The sequence below is a fragment of the Acanthopagrus latus genome, chromosome 22 (assembly GCF_904848185.1).
Source record: "Acanthopagrus latus isolate v.2019 chromosome 22, fAcaLat1.1, whole genome shotgun sequence".
NCBI classification, from domain to species: Eukaryota; Metazoa; Chordata; class Actinopteri; order Spariformes; family Sparidae; genus Acanthopagrus; species Acanthopagrus latus.
Genome location: NC_051060.1, coordinates 23,129,973 through 23,147,639, shown reverse-complemented (window position 1 = coordinate 23,147,639; position 17,667 = coordinate 23,129,973). Strand labels below are relative to the sequence as shown.

General features: G+C 44.5%; 1 protein-coding gene across 10 annotated transcripts in view; it reads right to left on the bottom strand.

Annotated features, from left to right (window-relative positions):
• Positions 1-17,667, bottom strand: part of nrxn3b (neurexin 3b) — a 282,849-nt gene that overhangs the window by 25,308 nt on the left and 239,874 nt on the right. For 8 of the 10 annotated variants that reach the window (XM_037086532.1, XM_037086533.1, XM_037086525.1 and 5 more), the window contains 2 exons: positions 10,444-10,533; positions 8,389-8,699 (listed from right to left, as the gene is read on the bottom strand). In XM_037086532.1, the coding sequence (XP_036942427.1) occupies positions 8,389-8,699; positions 10,444-10,533 (401 nt within the window). The remainder of the gene's footprint in view (positions 1-8,388; positions 8,700-10,443; positions 10,534-17,667) is intronic. The other 2 variants (XM_037086530.1, XM_037086529.1) reach the window with 1 other exon arrangement.

The following is a 17,667-nucleotide window of genomic DNA, read 5'->3' as shown; positions in this document are numbered from 1 at the left end:
TTTACATTGCTGCAATTTTTTGAGCACACACAAGCGGCAGCGTTCAGTATGTGCACTGTATGAACGGACGTTTTTAAAAGGTGCAAAGCGAGTTGTGTCCCCGTGTTGTAGTCTTGGAGCTAGGCTAGAGATACAGGAATCTGAACACGGAGATTAAATGAACATTTACCTTCCCAAAATGTTGGAATATTCACTGAAAGAACAAGGGGGAAAAAAAAACACCTAGAGGAACAGTTAGCAGAGTCTTACGTGCCAAACGAGAGCAACGCATAAACCACTAACTGATTGTTATTTTTAGCAAATGCAGTAACTTCCTAAATCTGCTGTAAAGTCACCTACAAAGTGCTAAAGAAAAAAAAAAATGCTGGCGGTAGAAGTTTTAATATATTTTGGTTCCCAGAACTGTTGTGCTGGAAAAAAAAAAAGAAAGCTAATTAAACACCACCGAGAGTGTGAGGATCTCACAGCAACCTCACAACTTTATAAAAATGGCTTGGCACAGGATTTAGCGCCGACTGTTCCACTTTGATAATCCAAGCAAGTCTATTGGTGTGTGGGGGACTGATGACATCTGCACCGAGAGGACGAGAAGAAGAAGAATCCGGATTTTGAGATGAAAGTATAAGGACTCGCGGGAAGTTTTACACAAACTCAAAGATGGTACAGATATAAAGATGTGATTAAAACATTTAAAGGTGAGCTGTGCAGTTTGGGAGAAGAAATGCAGACTCAGAAATATCTATCTTCTCCATACATGATTAAAAAAAGCTGTGCTCAGAGGAGAATAAGATCCTCAAAACACTTGTTTGAAGCTAGAAAGGTGGCAGGGTCCGCCAGATATAAACAAAGTACAACAGCATGAATTGTGTTGTCCTTTGTTCAGTCATGAAAACAGACAGTTTGTTTCTCCTCTGATCAACATTTCTTCCCCCCAAAACTACACACTGCACCTTTAACAAACTTAATTGTGATAAAAGTGTTTCAGGCTGGTAATGTCACTTTGTTGTGTCAGTTGTGAGTTATTATTTGGCCGCGTGTATCACGTTATAACCAGTCGAGCCACTTCTGGAGGCGGCGCAGCATGAGGCGAGCCCGTCCACCAGCCAGAGCACCCAGAGCACATGTGCTGATGTCCTGCCGCCAGCTCAGACACAAACTGCTGCACCGTGTGTGCGCTCGCCTGTATGTGTAACTGATGTGCGTTGTTGGCTTTGCCCCTTGGTGTGTGAGCGCCCCGTCGTGACAGCAGAGGCTGACAAGACAGCAGGTTTACACACATACACACACATACAAACACACAACACACACACTGAAGCATTCCCGGAGGATCTATATAAGCTGTGTTGTGAGGCATGGGGGACATCCATTACAAAAACCCCTGTGGTTCAAAACCCCTGGAGCTAGCTGCTGGTTCTCACACACTGAGAGACAAACTGCTCCCAACGCACACACACACACACACACACACACACACACACACACACACACACACACACACACTGAGAAACAAACACATGACCTACAGACACGAAATTGCAAACATCTACAAACACGTTCACGCCGTGAAGCCTAATGGAAATAGCTCTTTGTACATATTCTCTTGCACACCAAGTGAGATGAAAAATTCATAAAGAAAGTTGCAACCGTTGGCACACACACACACACACACACACACACTCTGGAGACAGAGAAGTTAGACAACCCATGACAGTGCTGGAATGAGTTTGTCATGTTGATGGTGGGGGTGGTGGGGGGAACTATTTGGCACTACGCATTCAAAATCTCCTGATTTTTTCGTTCTTCTGTTCTCTGACGATGTGAGCACATGTGGCAGCGAGAGGGACGACACTTTCTTGTTGATGCGTGTGTGCTTGTGTGCACACAAGGTAACAGTAGCTTAATTCGGTTGCGCATGAATGCAGACGTGTGAGACAGAAGATTAAGTTATCCTCGTACAAACTGTGTGCATGCATGTGTGTGTCTACTCCTTTAATGAGCCACACACACACACACACACACCAGCAGGGTTCAACCTACTGAGGAAATAGCTGACCTCCAGATTTAATTTCCCACAATTCAATGGGAACCAGGGTGCCTAGCAAGGCACGCAGGATGGGAGGTAGAAAGAAAGATACTGACTAAAAAAGGAGGGAAATAAAGAGATCATCCCGAGGAGTACCTGCAAACCAGTTTGACCTTTACACAATTACTGGCAGGTCTGGTTGTGAGGGGAGGTGATCACAGAGACTAACTAACTGAAAAGAAAAGCCGACTGACAGCAGGTGGAGAAGCGAAGCACAGCCGCCTCCACACACCCGTGCTCTCACACACACCCGTGCTCTCACACACACACCCGTGCTCTCACACACACCCGTGCTCTCACACACACACCCGTGCTCTCACACACACACCCGTGCTCTCACACACACACCCGTGCTCTCACACACACCTGTGCTCTCACACACACCTGTGCTCTCACACACACCTGCGCGCACATGAACGGATCGACGCACAGATGAACACACTCATCAAACATCATCCAGCAGACTACCATGTGGAGACGCGCAGCACGCCGCACAGCGCCTTCCTCGCTACCTCTTGAAGAGAGAATAAATCAGTGATTATCATATATCCCCAGGCGTTAAGCAACATCCTTGATGTACTTTAGATAGACGGAGCAAAAGAAGCGAGTCGGGGAAGCTGGGAGAAAAAAAAAAGTGGGTATCGTGTTCGAAATGTTATCCCGTAATGGTGCCAGCTGATTCTGGTTCATGACCTTTTACATTCACCCCGTCTCTCTAAAGTCACCGCCGCGATGTCAATCAAAACAACCCGGAAACATTTCGATTCAACTTAATATTTTTTGTCATCATGCGGTGTTTATCCAAGCGCATCGATAGTGCATCACTCCCGCGCTTCTCAGCAGAAGAGGACCAATTAAACGGCAAACAATTTACCTCTCATTTTCCCGTCTCCTGAGCACCGGGCCAGTTGAAGATGATGGACGCAAGCAATTTCTTTTAACACGGCAACCATGCAAATCACTTTCAGTGTCTCTCCCTCAGCTGCTTTCCCCCACGGTACTCTAGATTGCAGCCTCCTTTCCTAATTGTTCCCAAACATCTCAGGCCAGCAGCGCGAGTTAATTGAGAGGGAGAAGACGTTGATCTCCCGTGATACAAAGTCTTGCATAAATGAGTGTTCCCAAAATGACTATCCGCACCAAACCGGCGAGCATAAAGAGCCACAATTCCATAGACTAGAGAGGTAGTCACAAAACAACCTGCATCTGTAATTACTTCTCTGTAGTTAAGTTGTTGTTGCTGCTCGTCTGGACCTTTCCTGGACATTTCTATCATCTGGATCAATAATCAACAGGACATAAGAAGCACATGCAGTCTGTAATTTGTGCTGCCAGGGGTCCTTCAATTATAACAAAAGAACGCAATTAGAATGGGATAATGAGAGCTGCCAATCCATCTGACAGGACCGACAAGGCTACGTGTTAAAGTTTTACCCAGCGTTACGTTAATTCACGTTCACCAGCCTCCTTCGTTACTCTCTGACTCTCTCCTGGAAGTCAGAGCAACAGGTCGAGATAATCTGAGTACACAGCTCAACAAGATGTATAATAAAAGGGAGTTCGTTTTGAGACGTTCAGTTGCAGAAACATTGAATCTTTAAAAGAGAAAAAAAAAGTGGGGTTTAGCAATTATTCTGCAGAGAGGAACTAGGAACACCCGGGAATCCTGTAAGCAAGTCTCCACTCTAAACTTTGAACTGAGAGACTGGAGACAAAACACAGATCTGCTACCCCTTTCTGACTTTCTCTTCTTCGCCTTTCCTACCAAATTATTTAATATCTGGAAATCACAGAGGCCACTGCTAACTCTCTGACAACTGATGCATGCAAAGACAACCAGCGAGCCTCAAGACATCTCTTCTTTTATTAAGGGAGAGTAATCCAAAAAGGTCTGGAAGACAACTTTCAATTATTGTGCAAGTTAACAGCGGCCATCACTTTGTTCCGATTTTAGTTTTCCTTTGATTAAGTCCTTTGACGTTGTCGGACTAATGATAGACAGTTAAAAGGTGATTACCACAGCAGAGCCAGAGCTTACATCTTTTTTTTGCTCCAGTGTTGCCTACATTACCCACAATGCAAATCTCTCAGAGGCTGTTCAGGCGTGTTCTGTTCATGGCAGGTAATGCGGCTTCTCGTAGCCTTGAGGTTACGGAGGTCTGCATAAGTTCACCCCGTTCCAGCTCCGCACGGATGCATTTCACTTTCAGACTTCGTCGTCTTCAGACCCCGGTGACGTCGCCTCAGGTGACATCACTTCAAGCAGTTGATCAGAATTTGCACAGCTCCCCGCGGAGCCGCAAACAGCTTCATAAACCCTCTTCCCACATGTGTAGTGGTGCTCTACAAGACTTGTAAACAGACTTTGATGTGTAAAATTGGTTGAGTTTCCCCTTAAATAAGAGATCATCTCCCATCTCCGCACTGGCTTTTTTTTTTTTTTTAATGCTGCAAGCTACTAGTAGAATTTTAATCATGAGTAGCTTCCAAAACAACTGCCAATCCATTTGAAATTCACCGCAAACCACTTGTGAACTCCGCAGCTCAGGCGGCTGGTAGAGCTACTGTCAAACTGTTCAACAGGCAGCAGTTCGTATGGGACTTAACCACAGCTTCACGAAAAAGGTTTATAACAGGGGCAATATTTAGACCATTACTCTTGTTTATATATATTGAGTGTTGCATTACTCCTTTTGCAGACCTTATTTAGTGTCTTGCCAAGGCAATAAAGAGCCTATTAATATTTATGATGATGGAGTAGAGAGGAGTAAAGGGATTTTTTTTGGAGAGAGCGAGTCGACTCTTTTGTCGTATCCTCGCACGATAAAGAGGCGATGACGAGATGAAGCGTGCCGGCATGCATTACCCTGGCTGTGTACATTGTGCGGAGAGGAATCGAGGGCACGCAGCTAAAGCTAATGCGGTTAGCAAACCACCCCCCCCCCCGGCCTCCGCTCCCAGATGCACATGATCAAAGAGATGTTCCGACTGCTAAATGGATGAACAGGAAAATGAACAGTCGGCTTTTGAGAGCGGCATTGTGGGTGGGCGGAGGCCGCGATCTGCAGAATGAGTCAGCTCGTTGACATATCTAATGCCAAGTCTCAGACCGCCTATTATGCATTCACGAAGAAACGGAAATTACGCGGCACACACATTCAAATGTGATTCATTTATAGAGAAAACAGAGTACAACACTGCAGCGGTGGAAAATAACTAAGTACATGAACTCAAATATCGTGCTGTGCACAATTTTGTGGTGCTGCAGAGAGTTTTTCTGATGTGTTATGTTACTGCAGGTAAAAAGATTTCATGAGCCAAAAACGAGGAGATTTTTACTGTGAAGAATTTATAGAAAATTAAACATGTTTATCACCAAATTACTGGAGCTTTCTTAGCAGATGTTCTTTGATAATACTGCAGGGAGGAAGAGGTTTTTTTTTTTACTGCCACTCTGTTGACCACTACGCGAGACAGCATGTCTTAAGTTAATGGCACACCTTCAAGCGGTTAGCTGCGTTATAAAAGAAAATGTAAATCTCTGCTGCGCTCTGCGGACGTGCCAAGACAAACCCAGTGAAGCTGAGCCAGAGTGTATTGAAAACCACATATATAAAGTAGATAAACCATCTTTACCAGCCTCAACATTACAGAGACGATGATATTAATGCATCAAAAAATCTAATTCAGTAAAATAATACATGTCATTCTGAAATATTGTATTCTGCGCGATGAATATTTGGTACTTTAAGACTTTTTGATGATTTGTGATTTTACACAAGCAAAGATCTAAAACCTTGACTTTAACTTGGAATATTTCTACACAGCAGTTTTGCTTTGAGTCCACCTCTGCAAAATAATCTGTATCACTGAGGAATCTTTGCTCACTGAAAAAAACAGGGTCAACGACAGGGAAAGGATTTCACTTCAGCTTAATCCAAAGACCAGGTGAATCAAGTCGACAAACAGCGAGGCTGAAAAATGATTACGGTCTGTCAACTTGACTCACGTGATCTTTGGATTAAGCCGAAGTGAATCCCTTCTCTTGTCTACTCTAGTATTTGATCCCCCAGTGGACCGCCTGACCTGCACAGCAGCCAAGCAACAGAGTGACAGAGAGAGCGCGGGAGAGAAAAAAAGAAAATGAAACGTGTCTGTCTTGTCGGTGCGTCCCGGCGGAGCTATCATTAATTAAGCGTGAGATTGGTTCTCTCCACTTCCCACCCCTGTCTCTCATTCTGTTGATCCTGACACGTCGGGGGATTCGTCACTTCTCACCTCTGAAAAAGAAACAGCTAGCGCTGGTGAAGTGGACCAAAAATAGATGTGCGAGAAGATACCAAAACACTCACATTTCAGTGGGCACGTGGGCTCACACACACGCCCTCCTCCTCCTGAAACGGCTCCACACATGCGGGCTGGAGTCCAGCGCCGAGTCAGATACCTATAGCTCTCTTTCAGCGCTGCAGTACATCACTAATGATAGCTCAACTCCCTCAACTCCCCTATACCACCCTGAGGGGTGGAGAAATCTGCCAAACTGGTACAGGTACCTCTCTTTACCTCTCACACCACAGTATTTGACAGCCGACAAGGGAACGGCGAAATTAAAGGCCTTGGCAAATGAAATTCGGTGACACAGCGGCGTGAATCAAAGCAGACGCTGCCATGGGAGGTTGTGGAGGAGAAATGAACATGGCGCGCTCTCAGAAGGAATACAAAAGTAAAATGAAAAGTTAGCGAGGGCAAAAAAAAAAAAAAAAAATGGCATTTTTATTGTTAGGTTACCAAAGTATATCATCTGGCATCTAAACTGGGGTTTGAAAAAAGAGCTACAGCTTCATCATTTCACCTTGAGAAGGAGAGCAGATCATAGGAAAAAAAAAAGCTTCTTTCACAACACGCAAAACTTTATTGACTTCCTTTGATATTAATAGCCGATGACACAGAATGCTTTTCTTTCTTTTCTTATCTGATGTGACCTTGTTGGCGGTGCTGCTGCAGACGGTGGTGGTGTAATGTATCTCAGCTCAGTCGTCGTCATCGTCGCAGATTATTGATGCGACGCAAAGACAGAATGGATACAGAACCGCTTAGCTTCTGCTCCGGACCTGCACACACACACACACACACACACACGCGCGCTGCAGCTCGACGGCCAGGCTTTTTCATTGTCATTTCTGTCCAAATCACAGGGTATTTAGCGGCTTTCCAGCAGCTCTGGCTCCGGCTCCCGTCTCACACTCGCTCTGATAGAGATGTACAAGTGTCAGCGCTGACATGAAGGGCCATCATCACCGCACGCCAGGCAATCTCTAGTCGAGGTGAAGAGGCTGATAACAGTGGTCCCTGTCTGTCGTACACCACCCAACCTCTCCCCCTAACCCTGCCTCCCCCCCCTAAGGGAGAGTTATTGCTTTAATATGAACTACGAATGGTTGAATTTGTCCTCTGGGTGTCAAAGGACTGCTCGCCGTGATTACTTTCCTGGCACGGCAGTGACATTCATTGGCTTGGACTCAGGACGTATTGGAGAAAGGCCTCAGTGAGACCGGATTGGGTGAGTGACAGATGGAGACGGACAGAGACAGAAATAGAGAGACAGAGGAAAAAGAGAGGAATGTAGAGAAGAGGAGCGGTGGCTTTGCACACCTCGATGAACAGCAGCACTTCAATCCCTGATAGAATGAGAAATACAGTATCCTGACCTTGACTGATCAAGCGGGGAAAAAAGCAGCGCGGCTTCAATCCGCCCACGCACAGTCACACAAAAGTCACGGAAAAATATCAAAAAGTGGAGGACGAGAGGACTTTTGTGCTCTTGACATTTCACTTTGTCACATTTTTAAAGCCTGATTGTCGAGAAAACAAAACATTTAGCCCACAGACTCCCGCTGTTTTCCGCAGGACTCAGAAGGTGGCCGTCTTTATCTCCTAAAGGCAGAATGCAACTGAACAGGACACTCTGGATGGTAAATAATGGGTCGGAATCAGTAGATTGAAATGTACTTTCTTGTCAGGAGGTTATATAAGAAAAATGATACCACTCAAACGTAAATATGAGACAGCAACCGGTCAGTTTAGCTTAGCATACAAGCAACCTGAAGCTACCACTTAACTTAACCCACTACATCTTGTTTGGCATGTGACGTCTCAAGAAACGGCCGATGTGGCTTTGAGAGGTGCCCTGTTTGTAGTCTTTGTGCTAAGCTAAGCTAACCAGCTGTTGGCTGTGGCATCATATTGTACAGACATATCTGAGAGTGCTATACAATCCTGTCACCTGCGTGTCCCGTCACACTCACCTGAATAGTTGGTGGCGAGCGCTGTTTGCGTGTGGTCGTGGTGGAGAGCGTGGTGGTGGTCTCGATGAAGGTGGTGGACATCTCCGGCGGCACCGAGGTGGTGGTGCGCGCTGCGCCCCGGCTGGTAGGCACGTCGCCCACCAGCCGCACGCTGCCGTTCACCTTGATGTTGATGTGGCCCTCCGCGGCCATGTTGAGGACTTTGAGGCCGTTGTAGTAGAGACCGGAGAGCTGGCCCTGGTAGGGTCGCTTCCGGTCGTTCCCGCCGATGGAGATAGTAGCCTGGGTGTTGAAGATTGTCAGCTGCCGGCCTGGCGCACGAGGGAGGGAAGCGGGTGTTAACATGTTTTATGATGGAAAAATGATAAAGCTGTCATAAAAAAAAGCTCTAATTCCGACATGCATGCGTCTTAATTGGAACTAAATTAATGAAAAAAACTTCAACAATGACTATAAATGTCTGTTATCATTATCGTTTTACTGCTCGGTTAAATGAGTGTGGATGGAGCTGAAATGGTTAAAAGTATAGTGTCGATGCAACATGCCTTTAAACTCAAAGAAGTACCCCACCTTTCTGTTCATAAAGGGCTGCAACTATATGCTCTCTTATCTACAGTGGGAAAGCTTTTTCCCTTTTGATATACAAGAAAAAAAGCTGCCCTGAAAGAGGCCGCTAATGCTGAGAAACAACAGACACTATGCAGCTATAGGAGCATTATCGTCAAGGAGGAAAAACACATGCAGGTGTGAGAAAAAAATGTTTGAAAAATGAGCTGGAACACGTTCCACGGGCGCTCTTAATATTCTCTGGACAAAACAGTGGACTCCTGCGGTAAGATGATTAATAAATATGTATACAGGCTTTGGCATATTATGATAAAGTACGAGCAATACACACTCACTGCATGTCATGGTGAATTTCATTAGGAGAGGCCTAAATATCATTGTCAAAAACACACCGCTCATGCATTAATTATAAAAAGAAAATACACCAAACTCTCACAATACAGAAATCATAATTAAAAATCTAATTGTCGTATAATTCACAGACACATGGAACTGCAAGCTTGTTATATCTGCGGCACTTTGCACAATTAAAATACATAATACGTCGGGCATGGAATGACAAGGGAGAGAGGAGGACGGTCAGACCACAGAGGCGAAAATGAAAGAGCACAACGTGTGGAGTCATGCATGCAGCAGTAATGGCGTTTATCAAGACCTGTCTGTGTTTTAACGGGTTGTTAAAGGGACTTTATAATCAGGTTAAGATGTTTATGTGCAATGAACTTTAAAGCAGTTTATAAGTGATGTTATATCGACTAAGAACACGCACCAAAAGATGGGAAAAAAAGGAGGAGGAGCAGACTTTTTTTTTAAATCAGTGATTATTAGTGCACCTTGGCGGGCTCGCTGTGACGCTCTGCCGTCAAAAAGGCTCCAATTAGCAGTCTATCACCAAACAAGAGAGGATTTTTGTTTTTATCATGTGTGATGTGCACAACTACGATCAGATGAATTACAGCGGCGAGAAGCACCTGCTGTTTGGAAAGTTTTCAGGTGGATATGCCCGCTGATTAGTTTGTTCTCAAACATTGCAGAGGATTTAAGCCAAGGGAGCTAATTCTCCTCTCAAAAACAAATCGGCCTACTGTTGCAGCGTGGATAATGCTCCTGGTCTCCTAGTCCACTGTGCAGAAAAGAGCAAAAAAGATCAGGAGCAGCTGATACTTAAAAATCTTATCGTTGCACTGTTTGTAAAAATAAAAAAATCTCTTTCCAGTCCCTTTAACTGGACACCATGATTCAACAAAATTTTAAAAAGATGACAATGACAAAAAACAGGAAAGAAAAAAAGAAAAAACAAAGGAAAGAGCAAAAAAAAAAAAGAAAAGAAAAAGAAACTAACAAACAAATGCTTTGTTTTACTTGTTTTTAAAGGGTTTAAGGGGTGGTTATCCATTCTCAGAGGTTGAAAAGGGAACAAGCCAATGGAATGACAGAAATAGAAAAGAAAAAAAAAAAAAACATTCTATAAGTTCGATAGAGATTTACCTTTCTCCTGAAGCCAATCTTCTACTGGCCGGGTATATTTGAACGGGATTTTCTTATTTGCCATTTGATAGCGCTCAATGTCGCTGTTGCCTTTAAAGTTTGAGAGTTTAACAAACAGCTTGAAACAGTCGGCAACAGCAACAAGACATCACACAGTTTATACAGTGGTTTATGATGAGTTTTATCTTTGTTTAGAAAAATATTTATGAAAGCTTTATGATGATTTTTTTCTCTCTTCTTCAAATAGCTTTAGTTGAAATGTTTAAAATTCATATTAACACACACACACACACACACTCCACACCTTAATTTACACCAAATATACATTGATTAAAAAAAAAAGCACAACACATATCCATTCAAAACCTCACTGCATAGAAAAACAGGTTAACAGAAGATACATCACAGTCTAACTAACAAGTCCTGTAATACATTCATCATATTACATAATGAAGACAGGAGGAAAAAAAAGGCTATCAAGCGGTTAAAAGTGTAGATGTTTACTGCCTTCTCTGAAGCAAAGAGGGGGTAATTAATCTGCACTAATTGTCCCACTGGACACCACCTGCTTTTACGTTTCGAGGGGCCGAGAGATGATTCTCTGCAGAAGCTTATTTGGTGGAAAGTAGAGCTGTGGAGCAGGTTTGCAGCGAGGAGGGAAGAGGGAGGGGGCCGACCGTGGAGAGGGAAGTGGTAATTTGAAGTACTGCAGACCTACTGGGAGGCAAGTCCCACAGTGACACAGATTTGAGGAGAACAATGCATACAAATGAGATCATTACTGACATGGTGGGAGGCCTTTTGGGTTCAAAAAAGAAAGAGGCACAACCCCCACAGCTGCCACACTCCCCTCTTTAGAGACCGCGGCTAACATGTTCCAGGTATATAGGAATTATGGATGATCTACTGCCTTTTACAGGCGATGTTGTCGTGTGTGTTTGTACTGGTGTATTATTTCTGGCGTGATGCGATTTCTCGCTGTGCGTGCGCCGCGATGCAATATTCAGTCTGACAATCACGGAGGCTTCCCCTCTGAAAGTGCGTCGACCCTGAGAAGTGAGACGTTCGGCTCCGTCTGCAAACAGTCGGAGAGAGAGTGTGACAAAAGGCTGTGAAGCCTGTACGGAATTATGAATGACACCGTGATGTCACTCGGGTCCCAGGTGGGAGCGCGTTTGGAGGGGGAGAAAAAAAAAAAAAAAAAGAAAAGAGAAAGGCACCAGTACGGCATCGTTTATAACACAAGTGAAAGGGCAAGTCTTTCTAATTGTGAGAAAAGGTCCTGTGGAAAATTGGCTGTGAGTCTCACAAGTGATTTATCTGTGGACAACATCACACACACACACACACACACACACACACACACACACACACACACACACACACACACACACACACACACACACACTCCACGGGGATCCACCTGATGAAGGGTGTGACCGCAGAGCGTCTTCCTACAATATCATGAATCGTCTAAAAATCATCTTGTTCCATATTTTCTTCCTGGATCAGTCGTTTGCTGTATCCGCGAGTTTGAAGTACTTAGGCTCGTCTCAGTTTCCTCTCCGTTTATCTCTCCATCGTTCCTTTCCTCACTTTTTTCGTATTCAGAGGGAAAAAAAAAAACAAGCCAAGAGCTCAGTTTATAGCCAGCTGGGAAGGAGTGTGGATATGGCTGCGAGGGAGCTCAAGGAGCTAAAGGACTGTGTCTGGAGCGTGCCAGCAGGTTAATCAGCTACTAGCAGGACTCCCTCCCCATTCCTTTGATCTCGAGCAGGTTGCGGTTGGCAGCCAAATGCACTCTCCTCTGGACGAGAGCCACGGAGGGAGGCATGATGGCTGTACGTGAGACCAGCCAGGGGGACGGACGGGAAAGGTCAGACGTTTGGTGGGGTAGGTTGAGGATTTGGGTGGAGGGGTGGGAGGGCGGGAGAATATGAGGCAGCTTACAAAACCACCACCACTCTCGTGTTGTCGCTTCAGCCAGAGTGAAATCGCACCTGGACCGGAGAGAAGCGGGTAAAGAGCTCGGTGTGCATTGCTAATGGCGCGGTCTCAGGTATAGCTCTTACATTGTTGGAGGTGATTAATGAGGTGACAGTCCCCCCTTGTAATGAATACACCACAAGCTAATTGTCCAACTAATGAGAAAAATCTCTCCAGTTTGTCAATTTGATGTTCAATTTCCAAAGGTGATTCCAAAATGGATGACCTTGCCAATAAAACAGCGCTATTGTTTATTATGAAATCGCTCTGCCTTCAAGGTTTCGGGTTCTTTCCGCAGCAGAGCCGACAGATATTTCCTCATAGATTTTTCATCAACCTTTCAGTACTGCAGAGAGGAAAGAGCAATTTAGCGCCATTATGTGTTGGATGTTTTGTCCCTGGCAAAGAGCCCATGTAGGTTAAATCTAAAACCTGCTCAGAGCTCATACGCTCAACTTACACAATCCCTGTATATGTTACACAAATAATAACGAAACTTATTTATGTGTTTAATATGTAAACTGTCAGGCAAAGACAAGCTCAGCTCTCCTGCAAACCTGCACCTGTGAATCAACTCACACAGAAGGTGGACAGGTACATGTTAGCTCATGTTAGCTAATGTTAACAACATGAATCGCAGCCACAGATTCCAAATAGGACTAACTCATGAACCCTAAGATGGCGCCCATTCAGTCCGATGACAACAAAAGCGTTCTACTTCCTGGTTACGCGTCTCCTTGAATATGCGCAGTAGTTCCCGCTTGGCCTCTCGAGCAGAAGTTTTACAAATATTAAACCTGCATGGATCAAAAAGTTTACAATAGAAAGAGTCATAATCGACCTTGTTTGCAGTTTGCGGCGTGTCCCCGGGGGGGAAATGCATTCTGGGCCGCAGGAGAATCTTTATCTGCATTTATATGCCATTATTTATAAATGTGCGTGTACTGAACCTACTCTGGGGTTTTTTCTATATAAGATATAGTAGATTGTTTTATTGAGTGGCTTTTTCCTCACCTAGCTTGGGAAAATATATGAAAATGACCCTTCTGGACTAACTTGCAAAAATAATTCACTGCCCTTTTTGCCTTTTTTCTATTCTTGTGTCACTGTTAAACTTCATTTTTAGTATCAACCACGATCCCATAATTGTAACCTGTTCTCATTGTGAAGCAAAAGCAACATGGAAGCGTTTTAACTATGAAGCATAAAGTTTGATTTGACATTACTAGCAGAAAAGTGGGATAACTCCAGTAGTTGGAATTTCCCAAGAATTTCAAATAGCCACTCATGAGATATTAGAAGTGCCTGAGAACATGTTCAGTCATTTAGCTGAAGAGGTCCTCGAACACACACATATTTTAGGTAAATAAATCTGTTGAAACACTTGAAAGACCTACATCTATATAATCAGTTGACATTTCTTGTGTTTACATGCAGTCTGTATGTATCTCTTCTTTACAGCTCTAATCAGTGCATTTTTTTTGTCTGCTCTCAGCCAAAACAACGTCTAAACGTTCGCCCCTTCGGTGGCAGCTACTCAGTCAACACAAACACTGGCACGGCGACAGTCATCTGCTGGTTTGTTCGCTTCGTTCCGTTCAGTTGGCTCGCCAGACTAATCTCACTGGGGTTCCATCGCGGGGCCGGTGCTGAGAGCGCATCAAAAACTGTGAAAATGGCTACCGTGACAGACTCCTGGCATTCTCTCCATTTGGGGATGATGAGTACGTTTGATATACTGTGGCCCTGTCCAAAAATCATCATTCCGCTGCTCAACTCCGTAGCAAGCTGTTGCAGACCCCCTGGTTGTGAATATCCAGCGCCACCCGCCTCCCCTCCAATCTACTCCTGACTTTCATCTTTGTCTCTCTCGGTCTCTGGCTAGTCATTCATTCATTCATCCACCCGACCTTCTTTCTTTCCTCTCCTTCTCTTCAGCCAGCCATCCATCCAGCTATCCTCTGCTCCATCATGTGATTCTCGTTCTCTCTGATGCAATCAGTCCTCCTTGCTCTTCATGCCTGAATCAGGCCTCTTCAGCTGAAGCCACAATTCTGCTATCATTTATCTACGTTCCACTCGCTCTTTATCCCCTTTCTCTTCTTCTCCACCCGTCTATACGTCTATACGTCGGCTCTCTCTCTCCTTTTCATCAACGTATTCTTGTCATCTACTCCATTAAATGCTTCTGTATTCCCTCAGTGGCTGCATTTCTTTTTTCTTCACCCATGTCGCTCTGTTTCTCTTTGCTTGCTTTTCTTTGCTTCTCCCTCTCTATCCTCTTTCCATTCCACTCTCAGATGTCAGACAAAGCCAGGGAGTAAATTCATCATTTATCAGGTCGCTCTGAAATTTATGGTGTTGAAAGGATGAATTAGACTGGCGGCTTCGATGCTCAGCTTAGTCTGAGTTCTGAGAGCGACAGAGATTGTGTCTCAGATAGGGCTAATCGTGTTTGGCCCCGGGGACGCGTGGGGGGGATTTATCTTGCTCCCGAGGAATTGTTTTGTCTGTATTTCAAGACAAAGATTGGCAGATATTTTTGAAAACGGCACAACTCATTGTGTCTGTTTCAGGTTGTAGGAGTCGCAACACTGTGTGCATCGGCGCATGGACCAAGGTCTTTGTGTGTTGTGTGCATGTGCGTCTGAAAATAAACACAAGGCCGTTCTGGTTATGACCGACCCTTCTCGTACCCACCACGAATGATGAAACACATACACACACACACACACACACACACACACACACACACACAGACGCACTTTCCCCGAGGCCTCAAGCCGGGTAGTTAGACTAATGGTCATTCATCTGAGACAACGCCTGAACGTCGGCCAGCTCCGGCAAAGTGTGATGCACGATTTTCAGCCTGGCTCGGTCTGGTAATTCTTGGATTTGAAAGATTCAAACTCATGCAAAAAGATCATGTAATCCAAAAAAATAAAAAAAATAAAAAATCACAGAGTACAGGGATTCGGGAGTGTTATATAAGGAAACTGGAACCCCTCTCCGCTAAACAAAGACGAGCCCCTGCAGTGTAATGTGGGCTGTCACGAAAGTACACACGATCGTCGGAGAGATGCGCGGCCCTGATGAGCAATTAATGGAAACGGACGAGAAAACGCAGATAAAAAGGAATTTGAGGACAAACAAAAAAAAAAAAAACAAGAGATCTGAGAGGGGGCACAGTGAGAGGAGGGGGATGATTAGAGAATGGGAAGAGACACACACACACACACACACACGCACACACACACACACACACACACACACACACACCCTGAACACGTGTAAGCTGCAGAAGCCGGATGAAAAATGCTGCTGTATGGGATCAGTGTGGTTGTATTGTTGTGCAGAAGAATGGGACCGTGAAGCGCTGGAGTCCTTCTGTGTCTTATTTCCCCGACATTTACTCGCCAACAATGGGACCATTTTATCTCGCAAACCTGTCCGCGATAATCGGGCTTGGTAAATTGTGTGTAGATTAAATATCGGTTTCAGGGAAACGTTTTCTTTTTGGGCAGATGTATTGTGGGAGTTTTAGCCGGCGTCACATGCTTGGAGCCTAGTCACATGTCGTTCGATCAATAGAGGCGTGGTAAGACAATCACAACGCCACTCTCACGGTGTCGTAAAGGTTGAATCTATGGCTGTTGGGGATTTGAGTGTCGATCAATTCAAGTTAGTTATAAGATAAGAGATGATGCACTGACTCAATTAGTCTAAAACAAATTAAATGTCATCCTCTCGTCAGTTTCTTACCTGTGCTGACGGCTGCATCTTCTTTGGTTTTCCAGCAAATTTAACAAGTTGAATATTTTAAAAAGTTCTTAAAAAATCTACTCCAGAGACATTCGACCCAACTCCCACCTGAACACCACTGTGATTATAACCCACATTCACCCTCATGGCCGTCTTAGTGACTCTGATGCCGTTTTGAACGTGACCTCCATGTTTTACGTTGCTCGTCCTTGCTCCTGAGATCTCAACACTGCGATAACATCTTAATGAGGGCTTAGTTATATTATCTTTCTAATTGTCTTGACGGCATCATTGTTCCTGCTAGTTTAATTTCCCTCCCATTGTTTTGAGTGTCTTTTGTTATGAAATTGCTGAATTGGAAACTGTAATAAAATAGAATGTGAACAAAACAGGGTTCAGTTGGAAGTGAAAATGTTGGTGATGATCGTTTATTGAACAAAGAAGCCGTTTTAAAAAGTTTAACCAGGAAGTTCTGTTTAAAATGTGCATGATCGTCGGACTCCTCATGCTTCCTCCTCTGCTAATATTCAACAATGCCCCCATGTTCCCAGAATATCAGTAATCAAAGTGGACACAGACAACTTTTCCCCCTCTAGTGGTATCATTGTTGGTGCCACAAAGAAGACTAGATTGATTCGCTGTTCCGCGGAGCAGCAAATACTAACAACATCGGAGAAAACACGAGTCTACTCAGTTATTTAGTCGACAAAAGAGACCTGAAAGCAGTTTGAAATAGTTCCAGGCTGCCAACCTGGAGACTGTCTATTAAGAAGTCACAGCCAGTCAAGAAAATGTGTGTAAATCTGACCCAGCATCGCACAAGTAACAATTAAAATCAGGCCCCTTGTGTAAAAAACCCCACCTTCCAACACCTCTTTGCTCTGGTGGGCCAACTTGTCAAACGCCGCTGTCGATACGTCCAATTTACACGCCCCGGGCTTTTTTTTTTTTTTGCAAACAGCTTTGAATGACAAGCAATCCACCAACACCTTTGTCTTCACCTCGTCTCTGCCAGGGAGAGAGGGCATGCCCGGATCCGGTAACTGTTTATTGAACGACCTGAGAGCCTCGTGGCGGCTTGCTGCCATCAAGTCGAGCATTAGGAGTGTGAGAAAGCAGTCGATGAGTCTGCACCCTAACATGTAATTACTCATGAGATGACAACGCCTTTACAAGGGAGGTAGGGTAGAAAAAAAAGAAGAAGAAGAAAAAAAAAAAATCAATCATCGTTGAATTACTATCACTGAGTGCCCTGCAAATTACCTGTGCAGAAGAGAAAAAGAAATTACCACGTATTCGATCCCTCGACCTCCACTCCAATCCAAGACAATGGCAGGCGGACAGAAAAAGGGAACAAACCTCAGTGGGATCACTTGGAAGGAATCCAGAGCTAAAAAGCCCGACTTCTTTCGGTTGCGCTTTGCTTAAACTGAGACACAAACCCAAAGGCTACTTAGCAGTGGTTTTTGAATGGAC